Source organism: Rhinatrema bivittatum, chromosome 8 (assembly GCF_901001135.1).
Source record: "Rhinatrema bivittatum chromosome 8, aRhiBiv1.1, whole genome shotgun sequence".
Taxonomy (NCBI): Eukaryota; Metazoa; Chordata; class Amphibia; order Gymnophiona; family Rhinatrematidae; genus Rhinatrema; species Rhinatrema bivittatum.
The window spans coordinates 48,895,867-48,917,849 of record NC_042622.1 but is presented as its reverse complement, the minus strand read 5'-3'; the positions used below and the strand labels follow the sequence as shown (position 1 = coordinate 48,917,849).

At 45.0% G+C, this 21,983-nt stretch overlaps 1 protein-coding gene across 1 annotated transcript in view; it reads left to right on the top strand.

Annotated features, from left to right (window-relative positions):
- Positions 1–21,983, top strand: part of DLGAP4 (DLG associated protein 4) — a 612,818-nt gene that overhangs the window by 451,397 nt on the left and 139,438 nt on the right. Inside the window, exon 6 of the mRNA XM_029611583.1 lies at positions 5,675–5,886. Within this exon, the coding sequence (XP_029467443.1) occupies positions 5,675–5,886 (212 nt within the window). The remainder of the gene's footprint in view (positions 1–5,674; positions 5,887–21,983) is intronic.

Genomic DNA, 21,983 nt, shown 5'->3' with positions numbered 1-21,983 from the left:
GGGGTTCAACAGGGAGAACCCTGAGAGGATTGAAGTAAAGAAGAAGTCAGTTATTGGAGAAGTTTAACATTTCTCATCTGACTTGGTAGAGGTTTTGGAAAAGTGCGTATTGTCCACAGTGGGAGCTTTGAAACAGGAAGGAGTCCTGAGGAGTTCATGGTTCCAGAGGAGTCAGCCAAAAGAGCCCCAGACTTTGAGAAGCTGCTGAGAGGGAAAAAGGGAGCTGCCTTCAAAGCAGGTACTGGGAAGACCCAATGGAGCAGGGTTCCTGTCCTGTAGAGCTGACTTGTTTTGGAAGGGCAGTTGTTATTGCTGCTGAAAGGGACTGAGATATTTTGGTTCTGATTTTGGGCTTTGTCTTGCTGTTTGGTGCACTAGCCTTGGTGTATCACTTCTTTTGGACTTTGCTTTACCTGTCATCGGTGCTAGTAAAGAACGTTTATTTTGAACAGCAATTTTTGAGTCCATGTGGTGTTTTTGTACCTTAACTGGGCCGAAGGGCGGAAGAGCCCCAACAAGGAAAAACTATAAGGGCCTTAAAGGGTTAAATCACCCCTTCCCCATGTGGGAACACCAGGTGGTCATGGGATCTGTGCTAGGCCATGAGCTCCCCCATCTCCTCCAAGAGTCCCTGTGCCCAGGACCAGATCAGGACAGAGGTTACATTTGGTACAGAAATTTGCACATGGTTATGTGCAATTTCTGTGTAATATGGACATTGTTAAACATTAGAGATGGAAACAAGACCAGAAATGGCATCATCTGGTGACCGCAGGCACTAACCAATGGCTTGATAGCTTTAAAAATGCCTCTTGCCAGCCGATGTCAGGGATCATTCACTATGATCAATGACCTCACAATATGCACTGACCTCCCTGTGATTTTAACCCAGCTGAACTGACCTGTTTCTCTGTAACAGGGGTTCCCAAACCCAGTCCTCAAGGGCCACAAGCCAGTGAAGGTTTTCAGGATTTCCACAATGAATGTGCACGAGATTCATCTGCCTGTATTGCCTGTAGTCCATGCAAATCTATCTTATGTATTTTCACTACGCATATCCTGAAAACCAGGCCTGTTTGTGGTTCTAGAGGACTTAAGTTGGCCACCCCTGTGCTAGAGGCTCTCTAGGACCAGATTGGGGATCATTAGGGGGGGGGGGGGTGCTCAGACTTTTACCTCTGTTGCTAGTACATATCTGGCTTGGACAGGTAGATGCAAAAGTCATTCAGGGCCCAGTGCAAAGGAGCAGACAGTCACAGGACTATGCCTAGTGGAGGGATGTCCACAACCCTACAAGATTAAGCCTCATCACAATTAGCATTGTTTGGCACTTTTGTCTAGTAAACCCTTCCTCACCACCACAACAACATCTAAAATGCTTATTTAAATGAATTTGCCATTATCACATTTCCACTGTAGAAGTGTCAAAATAAACTCAGAAAAGTGGAAGTAGATGAGCTTACACATAGTGACCTGGAGTCACTATACAGCTGGAAATTTAGTGAAGACAAAACCGAGTTCTTTACAGTGAGGTCCACTTAGAGAATCAATGGCCAGAGAGGACAGATTTAGGGGTTGGCATGGAGTAGTGCCTACAATAAGTTTTCCTTGGGAGGACACTGTAAAGGAGATGCACTGTAGTAAATTATCCATGACAAAGAGAAAGAGAGAGAGAGATGAATATTTGGAACTGTTGTAATTGCTCTGCTTCCATTGATTTATCATTCCCTCCCCCCAAGCCCCCTACCCACCCAGCATACCACCCCACAAAGCAGGGCACACAACCAGCAGAGTTCCACCAGTGGGCACTGCCCCTGCCAGGCAAGTGGTTGCTCCTGACATGCAATTAATCAGGTGAAATCCACTCTCTATCCAGACGTGAGGCAGGAGGCAGACTGATGTCTCCTTCATTAGAAAAGGTCAAAATCAATCAGCCCTGCAGAGATCCAAGAAGAGAACAAGACTCTTATCAGGATAATCTGTCAGTGATCTGACACTGTCCGCCTGAAAGACACACATCCAGGGTGTTTGGGGGCTGTTCTGCAACTTCTCTCTGAGTCTGAATCCTGCTGCGTTTCCTGGAGCTGGTGCTGAGGGCAGGCACTGGGGTCATCATGCCGTGATGCTGAGGGACAGAGATGATGTCTTCTTCCACTTAAAACTGTCCCTCCAACCTGGGCCAAGGATTCTGCATAGGCAGCGTTCACAACCTCTGGGGTAAGGGAATCTCGGCTGTTGCAGAATGTCAACATCCAGAGGTCAGAATCAGGCTGCACATGTCCCATGGACCATGGCCTCTGGCCAAAGACTGTCACTATGATGGCTGGACTAGACAGGAAGGGGGGGGGTGGTATAAAAATGGGATGGAGGGGTCATACTTGCACTGTAGCCCAAAAAGAGGCCAGTTCTGTGGTATATATGTGGCAAACTGTGTAGCTGCAAGTACATGCGGTAAAAGAACCCATGTACAGTACTATACGACACTGGCCTATTTGAAAATTGCACCCTTATATGCCAACACTTCCTCTCAAGGAAACCTTAATAAATTGCCTTTTCACATTCAGGTGCTTTGGAACTTATTAAAACATATATTTTTTTTCTTCACCATCACTGTCGATTCTTGAACATTTTGTGCAAAAACAGTCATTTAGGAGCGTTAGACTTCTTGCATCAAAATAACATCCCATCCCACTGAACAGTCACAGCACTTTGGAGAGGCACACGAAGCCACATCTCAGTCAGAGCATAACATTTGGAGAAAAGAATAATGTTAAACAGTAAGGCACAATCTCTCTCTCTCAATCCCCCCACCCTGTCCTTACCAGTCTCTCTCTGACTTAATCCCCCCACCCTGTTCTCACCCCAGTCTCCCTCTTTCTCTTAATCCCTCACCTGGTACTCACTTGTCTCTCTCTTTTTTCTCAACCACTCATCCTGTCTCCATCCAAGGATGGAAAAATATTTCTAAATTTGAGCACCAGTTAAACTATTTTAGAAGCCAAGGTAATTGTGTTCTCTCTCTTTTTAATTATTTTGCTTTTTGTATCTATTTTTGTGGATTTTTTCCATTTTTATATATTTACTTTTTTTTTTCTTTTATTTACCCTTCCCTTTCCTCTCAGACACTCTCCCTCTATCCCCTTATGCCCAGTTGTTTCCTCTCCTTTCAGTTGCTCTTTTTCTCCTCCTGCCACCATGATTTCCCAGCCTTGCCCACAGGAGCTGCTGCAAACGTTCCCTCTTTGCTCAGGCTCCCTCACCTGTTGCAGCTCTCCCCCGCCCCAGCGGGACATTGCCAGCCACTGTAATTCTGCCACTCCCCACCTGGTCCCGTCAGGTGCTGGAATTTTGTATTTTCAACCCTATCAGCAGCAGCAACAGCCACCACCACTGCAACCCTACCTCTCCCCTTCTGTTCTCTGGGCAAATGATGCTTCCTTCTCCTTGCTTCAGCCTACATAGGTTAATGACGCTGCTTCTCAACTTTTCCCATGAAGGCCAATAATGCTGTTTCTACTAGGAGCTGCATCTTCAGTGTCAGCAAGCTACATGTGGCTCACAAGACACCAGGTGACCACCTCTGGGTTAGAGGTGCCCTAGGACTGGGTTGAGAAACACTTGCCTAGACCACTGTTTCCCAACCTGTGTGCCATGGCACGCTGTTGTGCCTTCAGACCTGATGAGGTGTGCACGGAAAAGTCACCACTGCCTGATGCTCAGATCCAGGACAGCACCTGGACTCTGCTGTTAGCATCTTGAAGCAAAACGAAAGACCAGAGGTGGCTCTCAAACATGTAGGAGTGCCTTTCTGAGAACATGTGTCCTCATGCATGCCTCTTCTTCGAACCCCAGAGTGTGGTAAATAATGGGCATCCTGCAGGGCATGCATAGCTAGGCTCTGTTTTGTGCAGTAGCCTCTGTCTATCCCCAGGCTGTGAGAGCATGCACCGAACACTGGATGTGACTTACTCTGAGTATTGAGAATAGCAGCAATGAAGGAGCTCTGGCAAGTGAAGGTAACAAACCTTCAGGCCGATGCAATATAGTGCGCTCAGCCTAGCGCATAGTTTAACATGCAGCTGGACACGCGTTTTGGACGCACTAGAATAACTCCCGATGCAGTAATGGGATTTGCGTGTCCAAACAAGTGTGCAGCTAATAGCGCTCATCATCTGTAAATGCCTTGTAGATGAGGCTAATAGCTATTACCTCCGAAGTGGAAACCCCCCCCAGCACCCAATGCACACTTGTTAATGTGGCAAATTTAATGCCAGCCCCGGAGCTGGTGTTAAGTTGAACCGTGAGCCAGGGGCTCAAGAAAAAACAAAAAATCCTGCTGTCAGTGATTCCTCCTACTTAGTATCGTTGCCATACTAAGATCCCACTGCTTGCGAGGACTGAAATTTATAAAAAAAAAAAAAAAAGGAAGGGTATGATAACCAAAAAAGCAAACAGTGGGCACACAATGTACACGCTACAGGTGTGCATGTATATTGTGCATGTGGGTTATCTGTGGCAGGATAAAATGGATGCTCATAATGAGCATTCGGTTTCCTAATCCACCCACAGCCACGTCTTCAGAGCGCCCGGTGCTTTTGAGTGCTAGGGATGCACAATTTGTCTCTCGCGCGTCCTTTTTATTGCGACCTCTAATTTACATACTGCATCGGGCACCAGGGGCGGATTGGCCTATCGGGGGATTGGGCATCCCCCGGTGGACCGGTCGCGCTAGTCACGTGGTCTGCCGAGCGCAGCCGTGACAGAGCCGCCCTCAGCAGAGCACATGGTATCTCCTGGGCCGGCCTGGGTGGCGAATCCCCGGGCCGGTCTTCATCCGGAATCCGCCACTGTCGGGCACCCAGGGGCTGTGGATGTGTGCACATTAGGAAAACGGACGCACGATACGAGCGCCTGTTTTACCCCGTGCTTTTACTGCATCGGCCCCTTAGTCGGCTGCCCTCACCATACTGACTTCTCCCTTATTCTGCACATGCATATAGAGGGAGCTGATCCATCCTGATGGATTCATGTGTGTCTCTTCCCCTTCTGTCCCTTTGCTTTCAAATTTGAAAGAGAGACTGATGAGGCTTTTAGTACTTTCCTAGCTTTCCTTTTGGTCGTATGAGCTTTGTCCGTGTCCGCACTGCCTGCTGTGCGGAGGATGGTGTGCCTCGCGACGTTTTTGCTAATGCAGGTGTACCGTGGTAGTGCAAATGTTGGGGGAAACGCTGGTCTAGACAGTGGCAGAGCCAGGAATATAACCCGGCAGTTGCAAGAGTTCTCCCAGTTCCAGTTGCTATACTCTGATCATTAAACTGTCCTTCCATTCTGATTACTTTTTTTCCGCCAGCCAGCCTCCACTATTTGTGGCATCAGCATGTTACCATGGATATGACTGAAAAACAGGCTTAGGACACTTCTGAAAGAGTAGTGGCAGCGAAAAAAAAAAAAAAAAGCTGATGATGAAAGTGAGTGTTTCCATTTGCACATAAATATCTTATCGAGCAACAATAATGGAATATAAAATATTTAAGAATGTGTCTGCAGGTACTAGTGTGCCTTTTTTTTTTTTTCTCCCCCAACTGTAATTTAATTTAAAAGCCCTCCTTCTCTCCTTCAGAAAGCATTTGCTTTCCCTTCTCCGGAAAGACTGAAGGTCTTGTGCTTCCTACAGGTGCCGGGAGGAGACTGGAACAACGCCTTGTGCAAGTACAGCGAGATCCCCTGCCGACGCATGCGCAGCGGCAGTTACATCAAAGCCATGGGGGACGACGACAGCGAGGACTCCGAGGGCAGCCCCAAGCCTTCCCCCAAGACGGCAGCTCGCAGGCAGAGTTACCTCAAGGCTACCCAGCAGTCCCTGAGTGAGCAAAGCACCACGAACAGGTAAGGCCTGCAAGGAACTCCCATTCGTGCCCTGCCTCATCCCTTGTAAGGTGCCAAGATCAGGATGCAACAGGAAAACCAAAATAGCAAATTAAAAAAAAAAAGGAGTGGCGTAGAGCAGCAGGTCTTCCCAAACCTGTCCTGGGGACTCCGTAGCCGGTCGGATATACAGGATCCCCACAATGAATATTTATTATTTTTTTTTTTTGGTTTTTATATACCGATCTTCCTACATTAGATGCAAATCAAACCGGTTTACATAGAACAAGAAGAAACTTGCTAAAAAGGCATTACATAAAACAATGAACAATTATGCAACATTAAATAACATTGTCAAGAGAGTCAACTAATTATACAAAATTGAATTAAATGGTAATCAAAGTGAACATTTGATGTCCTTGTGTTGAACTTAGATAGGTTGAGAGTAACTGAAGGATTCTTCCAGGGAACTAAAATCACCAAAATACAATGCAGCTATGCTGTCTTCTTCTGTTTCTTCTTTTCATTTTCTTCCTTTTCTTTCTCAATTTCTGCAACATACTTCTCAATTTCTTCCACGTTTAAGATCTTAAGTGGCTGATCTCTTCTCATGACCGCTAGTTCTATGTTCTTGCCCCCTGACTGTACAACTTCAAGAAGACCCTTGATAACGAGTTTAATACAGAGATCATCCGTTTCGATAGCTTCGTCAGTGTAATTTTTCTCCAGGAATTCTCGCACGGATTTGGCTCCTCTGCCAATGGCATTAGCCTTCCACGCGTGGTACGTGCCAGAGGGATCCGTCTGGTAGAGCCTGGGAGTCCCATCAAAGTCAAACCCTACAATCAAGGCAGATATCCCAAAGGGTCTGCGCCCATTACTCTGGGTATAGCGCTGCTTAAGGCTGGCAATGTAACGTGTGATATATTCCACTGTGACAGGATCTTCCACGGTCAGCCTGTGACTCTGGCATTCTACACGGGCTCTGTTTTAACTATCCTGGCATCAGCTGTGAGGCCTGCAAAATATGTATGAGATAGGTTTGCTTTCCTTGAAAACCCAGTCTAGGCAACTTTACCTGAAAACCTGACTGGCTGAGGGCTCACCAGGACAGGATTGGGAAGTCCTGCTCTTGAGGTTGACACATGGGAACCGTGTTTCAGGCCCACGTCCCGGGACTTGAGTTCAAAACTCCCCTTCTGCTGATTCTCTGAGCAACCTTGGGCAAGTCGCTTTATGACCCTCTTCCTCCAGGGAATTTGCCCTATTCTCGCTTCAGTTACGGGCACTCAGGACCCAGATGTGAGTGGCAAATCTTCCAACAAAAGGTTCCACTTTTCATCTGTAGGACATCTCAGGCATCTTAAGAAAACAATTTCTGTGTTAATTTAATTATAAATTTTGAATGGAATTATTTAATTATTGACTTTTATATGCCACTTCTCTGTGCACAGTCAAAGCAGTTCACGCATGCTGCATTGTAACAATAAGCGCAATGATTAAAATCACAAAAAATAAATAACGAGTTGGTAGCCATAACCAACAGCATGCTTTGCAATTTAATACTTCAGAAATATACATAGAGCCACCTTAGAGTTGACAAGTCTGGCTGCCAGATTTGATTGTCAATCTGTGTGACAGCTTCTAACAAGGAGAGAAGAGAAGGAAGAATAATATTTCTTAATTCATATAAATAAATAATTACAAGTTCCTAAACTAGCAGGTATGTGTTTTGACTTTGCAGTGGACTCTCCATGGAACAGGAATTAATATGAATTCTGCAACATGGCACCACCCTTAGAGAGTGAGGTATCACAGGAGCACATAAAAGCATTGAGAAAAGAAGTCACTTCAGCTCATTGGTGTTGGTTGAAAGGCGAAGAGTTATCTAAATCCTAGCTGTGCTACCAGGGAGCCCAAAATTTCAACATATCCCTGCAGAAAGCTGAGATTGTCCAGGTACCAAACCCATGGAGGACAGTCTGTGCAGTGGCAGTTAAGTATCCCATGGGAGACAGTCCCATGGGGTCTTAGATTTCATGCAACAGTGACACCTAGGGGCCAGATTACATAGTAACATAGTAATGACAGCAAAAAAAGACCAAAATGGTCCATCTAGTCTGCCCAGCAAGCTTCCCAAGGTAGTAACTGCCGCTCCGTGCAGGTTACCCCCATTTTTCTCTTAAGGGTTATAACTGCCCATGATTGCAGGGCTCCTGATGCATCACGCCTGGCCTTGAGCTGTCACCAAAATAATGAGACCAAAGCAAGCTGAGAGGAGATATAAAATAGGAGAAAAGCAATCCTCGGGCATTCACAAATGAAAGCTTATAGTGCCAGATCCCAGCCCTGGTTCCAACTGAGCTGGAAATACAAAGGAGTAGGAGGAAACTGCCTCATAAAAAAAAAATGCAACAAATCTGCAAAGAACAGACATGTTCTTGTTAAATATATAGCATTTTGGTGTTGCTAACCAGTGCAGGTTTCATATTTTATTGGATCTCCTCAAACAATTGTGTTTGCAACAGACATGGGGTTTCATTATTTTTTTTTCACGCAGTGTACGTGTTTGACAACTCTTTACACTACCATAACCTGAATTTTGGCATGATGACAGTATATAAAACATCTAAATAAATAAATAAATAAATAAATAAATAAATAAATAAATAAATGTGATCAGCTTTCAAGATTTCTGCACTTTTCCTATAACATTTCTCGGTTTCCCACCTTCTGTTGACACTTAGGAGGGGACATCTCTCTTATAAACATGTTACACACACTCAGTTCCATGCTTCCCTGGAATCTTGCTGTTGGGACAGATAAGGACATAAGAAGTGCCACACTGGGTCAGACCAAGGTGCACCGAACCCAGCATTCTGTCTCCAACAGTGGCCAGTCTGGGTCACAGGTACCCAGCAGATCCCAAAAAGTTGATCTGTTTCACTCCCGGGGATAAGCGATGGCTTTCCCAAGCCTACCTGGCTAATAACTATTTATGAGCTTTTTCATAAACTGCCTTCTTTCCTAATTCCCATCTCAGTTCATTCAGACAAGACCATAAGTAAAATTTTTAATTATCAAACAAGTTTCCTATGATTCATGAGCATTTCTTACATTTTTTTTAAGCAGCGGAAGAAAATAAATTTAGCATGTTATTGTTATTTGATGATATTTTTTTCTCGTTTCAATGTAAATCGTAGTTTTATTTCCTTGTAAACCGAGGTGATATGTATTTTATACAGGAACCCCGGTATATAAAAACTAATAAATAAATAAATAAATAAATAAATAAATATTTATTTATTTGTTTGTTGTATCCCCACCATGAGCATCAGGAAGATGCAGGCTAGAAATTAGAAAAAAATAAAATTGAACTGGAAAGCTAACTTCTCACCCTAATATTGACCCTAACTGGAATAATAGGGAGAAAAGCTGGTATGAGAGTTCCTTACATCCACTACAAATCATGTCCTGGAGTCCTTCAAAAACCCATTTCAGCATCCAGCAGTGAGGACCCAGCTGCACTGATCATTTTCCCACTCTTGCCAGCTTTGGCTTATCCCAGGAATATAGGGAAATGAACTTCCTGGGAATGCTTTTGCTGTTCCCTGTGCCTAGGGTATTGCTGTATTTTATTAACTTACATACCAGCCAGGTATTGCATTGCATTGTATTGGTATGGGAGTTCTCAAAACTGGGCGGGTTCACTTGCCTGTAATGGCCTGGAGGCAGGCAGGGAGTATTCCTGTGCACTATTATTCTAAGGTGACCAGGTAGCTCCATGTCTTAAAGGGCAGGTCCTGGTTTGATGCCTTTTGCATTTCTGGAATTGTATTCATGTTGCTCTTAAAGAAACTGAAAGTGCAAGTCCAGTCCAGAAGTGAAAATGGAGTAAAACCAGGACTTGATCAGCCTACCCGTTACTGTATGGAGCTACATGGTCGCTATAATCTTACGCTGCCTGCTGCTTTACTCTACTTGGTAACATTTTTCCCCTGTCCATCCTGCCCTTTGATCGGGTATGGAAGTCAGGTGACAGAAGGCTCTCTGCAGCAGATCTTGCCGAGGTTTCCTTCAGCTTCTCCCTGACCCTGAGGATGTTATTGTTCTCTCTTCACTCCACATTTGAAATTCTCTCCCTTACTCGTTAGATTTTGTGTTTCATTTTGCATACAAGGCATCAAGAGGCCTGGGGCTACTGTATCCTATCACATATGCATTATCTCTGGTAAATTATTTCTGAGTTTACTCCGATCTACGTAAGATCATGCAAACTAATCCTAGAAGCCACAAGGAAGGACAGAGGAGTTTGTTGTTGCTCTTCATTTTTTATGGAAAGAGAGGCGAGCTCGCTCTTGCATGACTCCCATCAAGTCACCCACTCCGCTGATTCCCCGCAATCTCAGTTTGCTGTGCCTTAGGGATCCAGCAGAGCAGAAGCCACAGGCAGGGACCAAGCGCTTTCAGAGGCGGGATGGAGACCGAACACCCCTTTCCTGCTCCCAGCACAAGTCACGCACGGTACTGGAGGTCCCAGTCATGGGCTGGGAAATTGGAGGAGCACACAGTTCAGAAAAACATTGAAACGTGACCCTCAGCAAGGTTTATTTTATTTAATTGCTTAGAGCCCACTTATACAACACTTGTTCAAGGCGAGTTACATTTGAAAACATTCATAAAATTACACATAAAACAAGCACATTGACAAACTGGACTAACTTTCACACATAAATTCAAACAATGATTCGGCTCACCCCAACTGCTGTCTATAATTAACATCAAAAGCCTGTTTAAAAAGCAAAGCCTTCAACTTCTTTTTCAAATATTAATATCATTTTCTATCTTCATCTGTCGTGAAAGTTCACTCCAGAGAACAGGGCCAATATTTGAAAATGCCCCCTTTTCAAATTTTTTTACAAGTGGTGCACTTTATATGTTGGAACTTTGAGCAAAAGTTTATTTTCTGACCGCAGTGTCTGCGGGGAGGCATATTTTCCTCCAGCAGTTCCTTCAAATACCAGGGACACTCCATCTGTAAGGACTTATACACCAGCATTACAATTTTATATTGCAACCTCTGTGTCACTGGCAGCCAATATAAGATTCCCCCACCACGTCCTTACATATCCACTGAGTGATACCGCCTGTGTCCAATAAACTGAGACGTGGTGCCACCTTCTGGCCACTCACCTGTCAAACTGTGCTGCCTTTCGTTGTGTTTTTTACTCGTTTATTTTTTAGACGTGCTTCAAATTCCAGAATCCTGTGCCCGGCGTACACCCAAACTAGGGTGGCAAACTAAAAAGCAGATACCATTATTTATTCTCAAGTGAGCAGTGGAGCACCTTTTATCTGAGATCCATTATCTGGAAACTCCCATTATTCGGAAAGAACTGCAGTCCCCCAGCCATGTTCCACTGTCCAGAAAGCCTTCTATTATCCAAAAATTGGTTGGCTTCATATCTTCCGATATCTGGAAAAACTCCCATTATCTGGGAAAAAAACATCCATTTCAGATAAAAGATGCTCTACTGTACTTAGTATAGACAGATAATTATTAAAGCCGGTGTGCCTCCGATAGTTAGGAGGATGACCTTTATTGCACCAAGGGAAAAGAATCACTGTAGAACCACTTTTCCAAAGCAGTCTGTTCATGAAACAGCCATGATTAAAATTCATTTAATCTAAAGCCAAGTGTATGTCTGACAGGCTCTCATCTCCTCCTTCCTTCCCCTCACCTATCCTCTTGGCTGTTAAACTGGCCCTGGAGCATTAAAGCCTGCTTCTTTCCATTGAAATCCTTTCACAGAGCCAGTAGCACAGCACTGCCTTGGATATTTCTGAGGATAGTTACATTTCTTGACTGTTTAAAAATATCTGTCTGTAGTCTCAGGCTCATATAAGCTGTGATACAAGACCCTTCAAACACCATAGAGGTCAATATTGAAAGCTTTTGTGCTGTTAACTTTTCAAGTTTCGCACACGAAAAGTCAAGCTTTCAATATTTCCCCTTCACCGACTGCATACATTTTGTGCACACATAAAAGGGGCCTCAGTGTACATGTTCTAGGGGTGGGGGTAAACATTAGTTGATGAGCACAAATATTCAGCACAGTCAGGCTAAAGATTATGGGGCTGATTCAATAAAAGCGCTTAGAAAATGGGCTCTCACACTGCGCACCTGTTTTCTTAATGCGCGTCCATCCACCTCTCCTGGGCACCCGAAGCGGATATGTTAATGAGGTGTCGCGCTAAAAAGGATGCGCTGGGGATAAATTGTGCATCCCTAGCACGTCCTTGGCATCGGGCGCCCAGGAGACGTGATAATGGATCTTCAGATAAAAGGTGCTCCACTGCTCACTTGAGAATAAATAATGGCACATAGCCACGGGTTAGGAAAACGGATGCTGGTAAATTGAGCATCCGTTTTTCCTAACCTGACTGCGTTGAGACTTTTTTCATGATGCTGCTTTCTGTGGTTCCTCCTACTTAGTATCGCGATGATATTAAGTCGGAAGAACCACAGAAAAGCAGTATTCGGGGCTGGTGTTAATTTTTGTGATATGCACACAGTGAATTTTTACATCGGGAGTATTAGCTAATAGCCTCATCAATGTGGAATGTGATGAGTACAAGCAAGTTTGCTTACCGTAAACGGTGTTTTCCGTAGATAGCAGGGAATTTAACCATGCATAGCGGGTGACGTCATCCGTGATGTCACGAAGGCGGAGCTACTCTCTTAGCTCGAAGAACTTTGAAGTGTGCATGACCTCGGGTTCCCGCGCTCCTCGAGCTCCCTCTCAGTTGATTTTCCAAGCTAAGTACTGGTGTAGGTGTTGTGAGGATGGAAGGCTGTCCAGGGAGGTGGGTGGGAATGCATGGCTAAATTCCTTGCTATCTACAGAAAACATCGTTTACGGTAAGCAAACTTGCTTTTTTCTGGCGATAAGCAGGGCATTTAGCCATGCATAGTGGGAGTCTCAAGAACATAGGTTGCAAAAAGATATTACCAAATTGAAATTTTATTTTTTTTTGCAACCAATGGAAGGTGGATAGGTTTTTAGAATTGCAGATCCCAAGGAGGAATCTGAAGCAGACTTCTGATCGAGACAGTAGTGTGATGTAAACGTATGAACAGACGACCAGGTTGCTGCTCTGCAAATTTCCTGGATAGGCACTCCTTGAATGTGCGCTATAGAAGCTGCAGTGGCTCTAATCTGATGAGCTTTCACAGGACCAGTAAGAGGCATTTCTTTTGTAGAATAACAGTATTGGATGCAGGCGGTAAGCCAGTTAGAGAGTGTTCTCTTTGATACCGCTTGACCTGGATTGTTTCGGTTGAAGGAGACAAATAATTAAGACGAATGTCTGAGTGAGGTTGTCTTGTTCTTGTAATACGCTAAAGCTCTTTTACAATCTAAGGTATGAAGAGACTTCTGTCAATCGTCAGAATGTGGTTTTGGGGTAAAAACCGGAAGGGAGATTGTTTCATTTAGATGAAAAGCAGATACTACCTTCGGCAGAAATGAAGGGTGGGTTCGTAAAACCACCTTATCATGGTGAAATTGAAGATATGGAAAATTGATCACTAGCGCATGAAGTTCACTTATTCTTCTGGCCGAAGTGATAGCCACTAGAAAAAGCACCTTCCACGTCGAGAATTTAAGTGTGGAGGTTAACATGGGCTCAAAAGGTGGATTCATCAATGCTTCAAGGACTATGTTAATATCCCATGGCACTACTGGCTTTTTGAAAGGCGGGTGCAGACGAAGCAAGCCTTTCATGAACTTGGAGATTAACGGATGGGTAGAGATGGAACAGCCTTCATTCGTGAGATGGTAAGCTGCAATAGCACTAAGGTGTACCCTAATAGAAGTTACTGCCAGGCCTGAACGGGATAAATGATGGAGATAAGTTAACAGTGTCTCAGGTGGGCAAGATAGAGGGTCAAGCCTCTGATTGGTGCACCATTTTGAATATCCATTCCATTTGAAGGCATAATTCTTTCTGGTAGAAGGCTTTCGTGATGCTATGAGGACATCCAAAATGTCTGGAGAAAGGTTCAGGGAACTCAGTAACTGCCATTCAATCTCCATGCTGTCCGATGAAGGGTGGACTGCATGGGGTGAATCAGATTCCCTGCGTCTTGAGAAAGGAGAAAGGGGTCTTTCGGTAAGAGTATTGGATGAGTGACTGAGAGACGAAGTAGATAAGGATACTACAGTTGTCTCGGCCACACTGGAGTGATTCGGATTAGGTCTGATTTGTCCGCAACACATTTCTGGACTGGGCGTGAAATTAGCGGAATGGGAGGAAATGCGTACAGAAGGCCTTTTTCCCAAGAAATCAGGAAATCGTCTTGTGACATTCTGTGTGCACTGGGAAGAAGAGAACAAAACTTTTGCACCTTCCGATTGTTTTCTAATACAAAGAGGTCTATGTCCGGAGTTCCCCAGTGTGCGAAAATCTTATCTGCTTCCACTTGATTGAGCGACCATTTGTGGGGATGGAAAACTCTGCTTAGTTTGTCTGGTCTCGTGTTCGCAAGACCTGGAAAGAAGGACGCCTGTAAGAAGATCTTGTTGCGTTCTGCCCATTCCCATATCTGAACCGCTTCCTTGCAAAGTGTCAACGAACCCGATCCCCCTTGTTTGTTGATATTGAACATGGCTACCTGATTATCGGTATGGATTATTACTGATTTCTCTTGTAGCCATGACTGGAATGCAATCAAAGAGTTCTTGATTACTTTTAATTCCAGCAGATTTATTTGGAGACCTTGTTCTGTTTCTGACCAAAGATCCTGAGTGTCTAGATGTAAGAGATGGGCACCCCAGCCCTTTGTAGATGCGTCTATTGTGAGTATTATCTGATGAGGGGGAAGCTGGAAGGGACTTTCTTCATTCAGAACAGGCGGTTGGAGCCACCATTTGATGTCTTTTTTCATGGAGCGTGTCACCCATACTTTGTGGGCCTGTTGCTGCTTCAGCTGGTTCCATTGAGATTTTAGACTCCACTGGAGACATCTCATGTGTAGACGGGTATTCTGGACTACATGAATTGCTGCCGCCATATGTCCTAAGAACACCATTATTTGATGAGCTGGACATAAAAGAGTCCGACGTAAAAGAGTCTGAGAAAGGGATGATTTAAAAAGGTTTTGATTCTGTCCAGAGGGAGAAAAGCTCTAGATATTGGTGTTTGAATCAATGCTCCTATGAATTGAATGGTTTGTGAGGGATGGAGTTGAGATTTTTCGTAATTCACTATCCATCCCAAGTCTTGTAGACAAAGGAGCGTGCATTCCACTTGTTGCTTCAGGTGTTGTGGATTGGGAGATACCAGAAGCCAATCGTCCAAGTAAGGGAATATGTTTATTCCTTGTTTGTGTAAGTGTGCCACAACAACAGCAAGACATTTCGTGAATACTCGCAGGGCAGAGGAAAGACCAAATGGGAGTACCTTGTATTGATAGTGATGATTCGCAACTTGAAAACAAAGGTAACACCAAAAATCCTTGTGGATTGGTATGTGAGTGTATGCATCCTTTAGATCCAGTGAACACATCCAGTCGTTCGCATGTAGAAAGGGAAGTACTGTTTTGAGAGAAGTAATTTTGAATCTTTCTCTTGTGAGGTGTTTGTTTAGGGCTCAAAGGTCTAAAATAGGGCGTAAGCCTCCCGACTTCTTGAGAGTGAGGAAATATTGGGAGTAGAAATTATTCTCCTTTTGAGAAGAAGGAATTGGTTTGATTGCCCTCTGGCGAAAGAGAATGGAAACTTCCGTCATGAGAGAAGGGACTTGATTTTGAGGAGTCTTGGAAGTGATGAGATGTGGAAGAGCTGGGAAGGAGCTGAAATGTAGCTGGTACCCTTGAAGTATGATACTTAACACCCATCGATCTGTGGTGATTGTGGACCACTGGGAATGAAATAAGGATAGTCTCCCCCCACGTGAACTGTTGTTGTGGCAAGATGATTTAAAAAGACTTCATTGGTGTCTGTTGAGAGGTTTGTGGTTTTTGTTGTCTTGGTGTTCTTTGCCATGGTCTCTGTCCTTGCAGCTGGGATTGCTGTCTCTGAGGTTGGAAAGGCTGTTGCCTATAACTAGGTTGGTAAGGTTGATAGTAGCGGTATGGTCTGCGATAGTAGTAACCTCTTTTATATTGACCCAAGAAGTGCTTAGATGTTGAAGGCATATCCAGAGGTGTCGTTAAAGACTGGATCGCTATATTCTGTTCTTTAATAAGAGAAACTGTCTCTCATAGCTTCTCCCCAAAGAGATTATCTGGTCTGCAAGGCAAATTGGTTAGCCGGTCATGTACATCTTCTCTAATACTGCTGGCCCTGAGCTATGCCAGATGTCTAGCAGAAATGGAAGTAGCTGATGATCTCGCAGAGGTGTCAAGGCTTCATATGATATCCGCAACAAATGACGTAAGCCTTCCTGCAGGTCCAGGAAGGGCTGAGGCAGTGGAGCATCTCCTTGTGAGGTAGTTAGGAAGGGCTGCAGCTGTTGAGTACAATTGAATACATATTGCATAATATAAAACTGGTGATGGTTAATTCTAGAATTAAGCATAGGATGTTGGTAAATCTTTTTTGCAAAGTCGTCTAAGAGTTTATTGTCCTTTCTGGGAGGTGTATTGGAGTATAGTCGGTTTTTCTTGGCTCTCTTCATTACCGATTCAACGACTATTGAATTGTGAGGAACCTGCACATTTTAGTAGTAGGAGGCTTTTTGCATTCTGTATTTTTAATCTATTTTCTTAGAAATAGATGGAAGAAGGTGTGGAGTATCCCAAGCTTTATCCATAAGACCCTCCAATATTTGGTGGGGAGGTAGAACAGTTGGTTCAGATGGAACGTGTCTAGTATTTGGAGAATCCCCATAACTTCAGTTCTTGGGTCTGGAAGTTTTCGAGTTTCTATATTTAAGGCTAACCCCAATTTCTCTAGGAATTTAGCGTAAGTTAAATCTTCCAGTGGAGAAGTTGGTTGAGGAAGATCTTGTGGAGGGTCCAATGGAATACCTGTTGAACTTCCAGGCGATGATATCGGAGAAGGATCTGGTGAGATAGTGTGAACAGAAGAGAGAGGGGAATGTGATGGTTGTGGAGATGGCTGGTTATGAGCTGGATCCGGAGAAACCTGAGGTGATGTATGAATCTGAGGATCTGGTGGTAAAACATTAGGATCAGATGGTAAACCATGAAAAAATGTATGTAACAGCGTAGTTATTTGAGATATTGTCTCTTCAGCTGTTTGACAATGTGGATGGTCAGGTAATCTGGTCGATTTTTTTGATTGTTTAGATGGCGTCTTAGGGACTGATGAATGAGGAGACCTTGGTCTCTTTTTGGATTGTTTAGGACGAGCTCCACAATCTGGGGATGATTCCCAGCCCCCTGGAGAGTTCTCAATAACAACATCTGACAAAACTGATAAGGGAGAGTGATGACCTCCTTGCTGAGATGGAGTTATAGTATGTTTCATCTTTGAAAAAGATTTCCCCGATTTATTTGGTAATTGCGTCGTAGATTGATAAGATGCGTCGTAGAAATCGACTTCTTTAATGGAGTCGATGCATGCGTCGGTAACATCGTACGAGGCATTGACGCAGGACGCGATGCCGGTTTTAACGGCGCATGTGTCGTAGTCTGCGGAACGAGTCGACGCATGATGTGTGGATGCCGATTCACTATGTGACGCAGTGCGCGCGTCGAGGGGCCTCGGATTGGGGCTTATGCCCACCCGGGGAAGACTTGGTCGATCGATCATCCGTCGGAGAGGGGGCATATGTTTGCCTCAACCTTTCCATTTTTTCCTTTTGTTGTCTTCTGGCCCGTGGGGACATTTTACCACAGTCCCTGCACGTGGCCTGATCATGGTCGGGACCGAGGCATAAATAGCAATAATTATGCCCATCGGTCACCGACATAATTTTGCCGCAGATACAATATTTAAAACCTGGGCTTCTTGGCATTTTTTCTTCTTTCTTCTTCCAGTTGTCCGGCGCAATGTTTTTTGGGTGTTTTTTTTTCAGTTTGAATTTTAGTCAGGGCGAGAGTAGCCACACATCCGAGTGTAACCGTGGAAAACTAAAACTGAGAGGGAGCTCGAGGAGCACGGGAACCCGAGGTCATGAGCACGTCAAAGCTAAATGCCCTGCTTATCACCGGAAAATATTATCTACGCACTGGTTTGGACTCACATTTTGGACATGCTAATCCCATTATTGCATCGGGAGTTATTCTAGAATGACCAAAACGCACATCCAACCGCATGTCATAGTGTGCTAGGCTGAGTGCACTATATTGCATCAGCCTGTATGCATGCAAGTCTGTTCGGAGAAATCACAGCCCTAAATTTATCCAGATCAAGTTATGCACAAAGTTATACACATAACTTTATCCGCAGATATTCAGAGGGAGATTTATGCATATAAGTCCCCAGACAGATTTTCCATTCACTGCATTAGTGAATATTGACCTCACAATGTCTTATTGTTTAATACTAATCCTGCTGGCATGTCAGTAAAGCAAAGGTAGTATTTGTGTTGGCTAATTAAATTCAGCAGTATTAATAATCTGTGGATATTTCATGATATCATCCACACAGGGGTTCCTTGTGCGGTACAAATAACCATTGAAAGTGCAGATACAGTGCAGGGCAGAGGGTGGGGAGATGCAGCTTTTACGAAGGTAAGCTGGATCAGTACCAGAGGACAACTGCCAGGATCCCACATTTACAGTTCTGTATAGCAGGTAAATGTTAGTTCCAATGGTTAGGTGGCCACCTAGAATATTCTAGCTCTGTACCTGTCTATTACAGCAGCAATCCATGTGCTCTCCATGTGTCTGTGTCAGGAATATGTGCAAGCCTTTGTTCCTGAATCATACCTTAAATTCTGCTTCTCCTCACTTGGGAGGCCAATGGACTAAGTTCTGCCGAAATTGTCAAAGGCAAGCTTGTTTGCTGAAATCTGTGTTAGCATGCATTAAACGGGATAACCTGCGCTATTTGACCTTTTAATGCGCAAAGTTGTACTTTTCTCACAGCCAGTATTTTTAGTGTGCAGAATTTTCCTTTTGCAAGTTTTCACACAAATTCAATGCTAAAGAGTGACTGTGATGCAAAATTATGCAAAACAGTTCATTGACTATGTATGGACAGTTAAACTACACGTGAAAAATGCTTTGCAAATGTTATAACACAAGAAACGTAACTATCCCACAGGATGTTGTTGTTGCGCATTCTGTGATAAAGTCCAGAAGAAAAACTGCCTGCATTGTTTAGCTACTGAGCTGATTTGCATAGAATGCTTGATAGCAAAATAGCAGGCACTAAAAACAAAATAGCATTGGCCTGTCAGGCCCGGAGCTAGTCACATGGATATATAACTGAGGACAGAGGACCAAGTCCTACCTTCTGATTATCGAAGAGCTCTCTCTACCCTACTCCAGGGTAAGGTGAAAAATCCCTGGCATCTATAGGCACTTCCACGGCAGTGAAATAAGTGCTTACCTAACCCCAGTTAGGGCAGTCGGCTCAGAAGTGTAACAGAGTTACACGCGAAGGGAGGATCCTATCACCCTACCTGCCAGTATCTGCTTTCCCCTAAATATTTGAGCACTTACACTCTCCAATGGATCTGGTGTTGCAGCCATAAACTACTTCCGCTGGCAAAGCCAGCACTTTTCAGCAGGGTGGGTAGTTTGAAGGTCCGCATACCTTCAGGCTAATTTTCAAAGGGAAACTGAATGATCTGAGTAAAATCTCCATCCGTATGGGCGAAGGATGACTGAAGTAAACAAGCCTACACTCGATTGGTTCTTCTATTGAGCAGGTTCTATATTGATTACTTCAGGCACTAGTTATTTGGCCCTTTATACTGCACGTAAAGATCCTTTGTCTCAGGCTCCTGATTACTCTGGATAGTCATTATGTCTGTTAATATACCCCTGAATTGGTCCTTTCTGCAGAAGTAAAAAGGTGAAAAGAAGTCAATCAGCTAAATAAAACAGGTTTGCTGTTAAAGACCTTGTGAGACTTGGACTGGGGGTGTCATTCACCTTCAGCCATGGCCCAATTGTATGATCGTCCTGCTGCAATAGGCAGCACAGAGAACACCCATAGTCCAAGCAGAGGCCTTATCGCAGGGCTCGTCAACGTTTCGCCTTCTCCACCGACGAGCTTGTCTCTGATGCACATGCAAGGGGCACAGATTTACAACAAAGATAAGAACTGCCCCATCGCGTTTCGCAGGATCTTTCTTTTCAAGCTACATCGTGACAACCTGCTGTCTCAGCCCCAGGGTGATCTTCTGCCTTTATTTGTATTGATTTATTTTGGTGTGCATGTGCTACCCTAAACCAAGATGCCGTAGAACAAATTCTATACAAGTGCACTGAATCCGTGCGCTAAAGAGTTCCCAGTCCTGAGTGCAACAGGACTAGCTGACTAGCAAAATAATCCTTGTCCTTTTAGTAAGCAGTGAGGTATTCACTGACATCTTTAAATTCCTCCTTGGGGTGCTTTTAATTCACTTGCCCATTTGTAAAGCAAGAGGTCTGTAATTAATCATACACCACAACAGGAGTGCCAAGTTCTCTGCTCATCTTTTCTCATATGGTTACTCTTCAGTTCGTGTCTCTAAATGGGTTTTGTTTTGCACATATCGTGTCGGGAATGAACCTCATTCGTAGGCCAGAATGTGTAGGGTAAGATCTAATACTCTTCATAATACTTACATTCAGGCCTATCCAGTACCGAGCGGTAGGAAGAGCTGCGTTAGTGCCTACGGCACCCGCGGTTACCGCCCGCACAGTGCAGCTCACCTACCGCTCGATCCTGAAGCCTAATTATATGTAAATGTAAGCCGCGTCCGAAAAGCCTTAGGCCCGCGCAACCCAGGATACTGGATAGAGCGCCTATACAGGATCCTGGGTGCGCGGGCCTAAGGCTTCACGCCACGCTGGTATCTGTCATTTCAAATGTCATTTGAAATGACAGATACCAGGAAGCAACGGCGGCGACAGCGCAGAAGCAACGGCGAAACGACTTGTCAGTGTCCCCCCTCCTCTCGGAGCAGGGCGCGAAAAGCCGCCTTGCTCTGGGAGGAGGAGGGACACTGACAGCGGCGAAGCAACGGCGAAGACAGCGGCGAAACGACTTTTCAGTGTCCCCCCTCCTCTCGGAGCAGGGCGGAAAAGCCGCCTTGCTCCGGGAGGAGGGGGGACACTGACAGCGCAGAAGCAACGGCGAAACGACTTGTCAGTGTCCCCCCTCCTCTCGGAGCAGGGCGCGAAAAGCCGCCTTGCTCCGGGAGGAGGGGGGACACTGACAGCGGCGAAGCAACGGCGAAGACAGCGGCGAAATGACTTTTCAGTGTCCCCCCTCCTCTCGGAGCAGGGCGGAAAAGCCGCCTTGCTCCGGGAGGAGGGGGGACACTAGCAACGGTGAAGCTTTCCCCCAGCCCGGACGCCGGCAAAAAACTTACTTTTTTGCAGCCAGCCATGAGCAGGAACACGATCTGGCTCCCGTAGCTCCTCCCAACAAGATGGCCGCCTACACGGGGAAAGCGTGCAATTGGCCGCTCAAGACGTGATGTTTTTTTGGCTTCGGGAGGAGGGGAGAGGACTGGGGCTGCCACGGAGACCGGCACCCATGATCGCGGCCGTGGCAGGTGAGCGGGGGGAAAGCTTGCCACCTACCCTTACCCATGCCTCTACCGCCTGGGTCAGGGTAGGCGGTAAGTTTGCAGGTTAAACGCGCGACAAAATGGCAGGGAAAGGTAGCGTTAGTCGGGGCGCGGGTTATGGGATGCTAGGGGAATAGCTAATTGGCTCGTTTGCATGCAATATCGAGCTAATTCGCTCGTTTGCATGCAATATACATGCCGCGGGCGGAAGGGGTTACTTGGGGAATTTAGGACGCGGTAGGAGTAGGTTAAAGGGGATTCGGGATCGCAGGAAGGGCTAACGCGGCCGGAACGTGAGTTAAAAGCGGCTTAGGAGCAGGGTAAACGCGGCCGCACTTTACAGGATAGGCCTGATTGTGCCTAAGGGCATCCTTCTAGAGCTCATAGGATGTAATATGTACAGGAAACATATA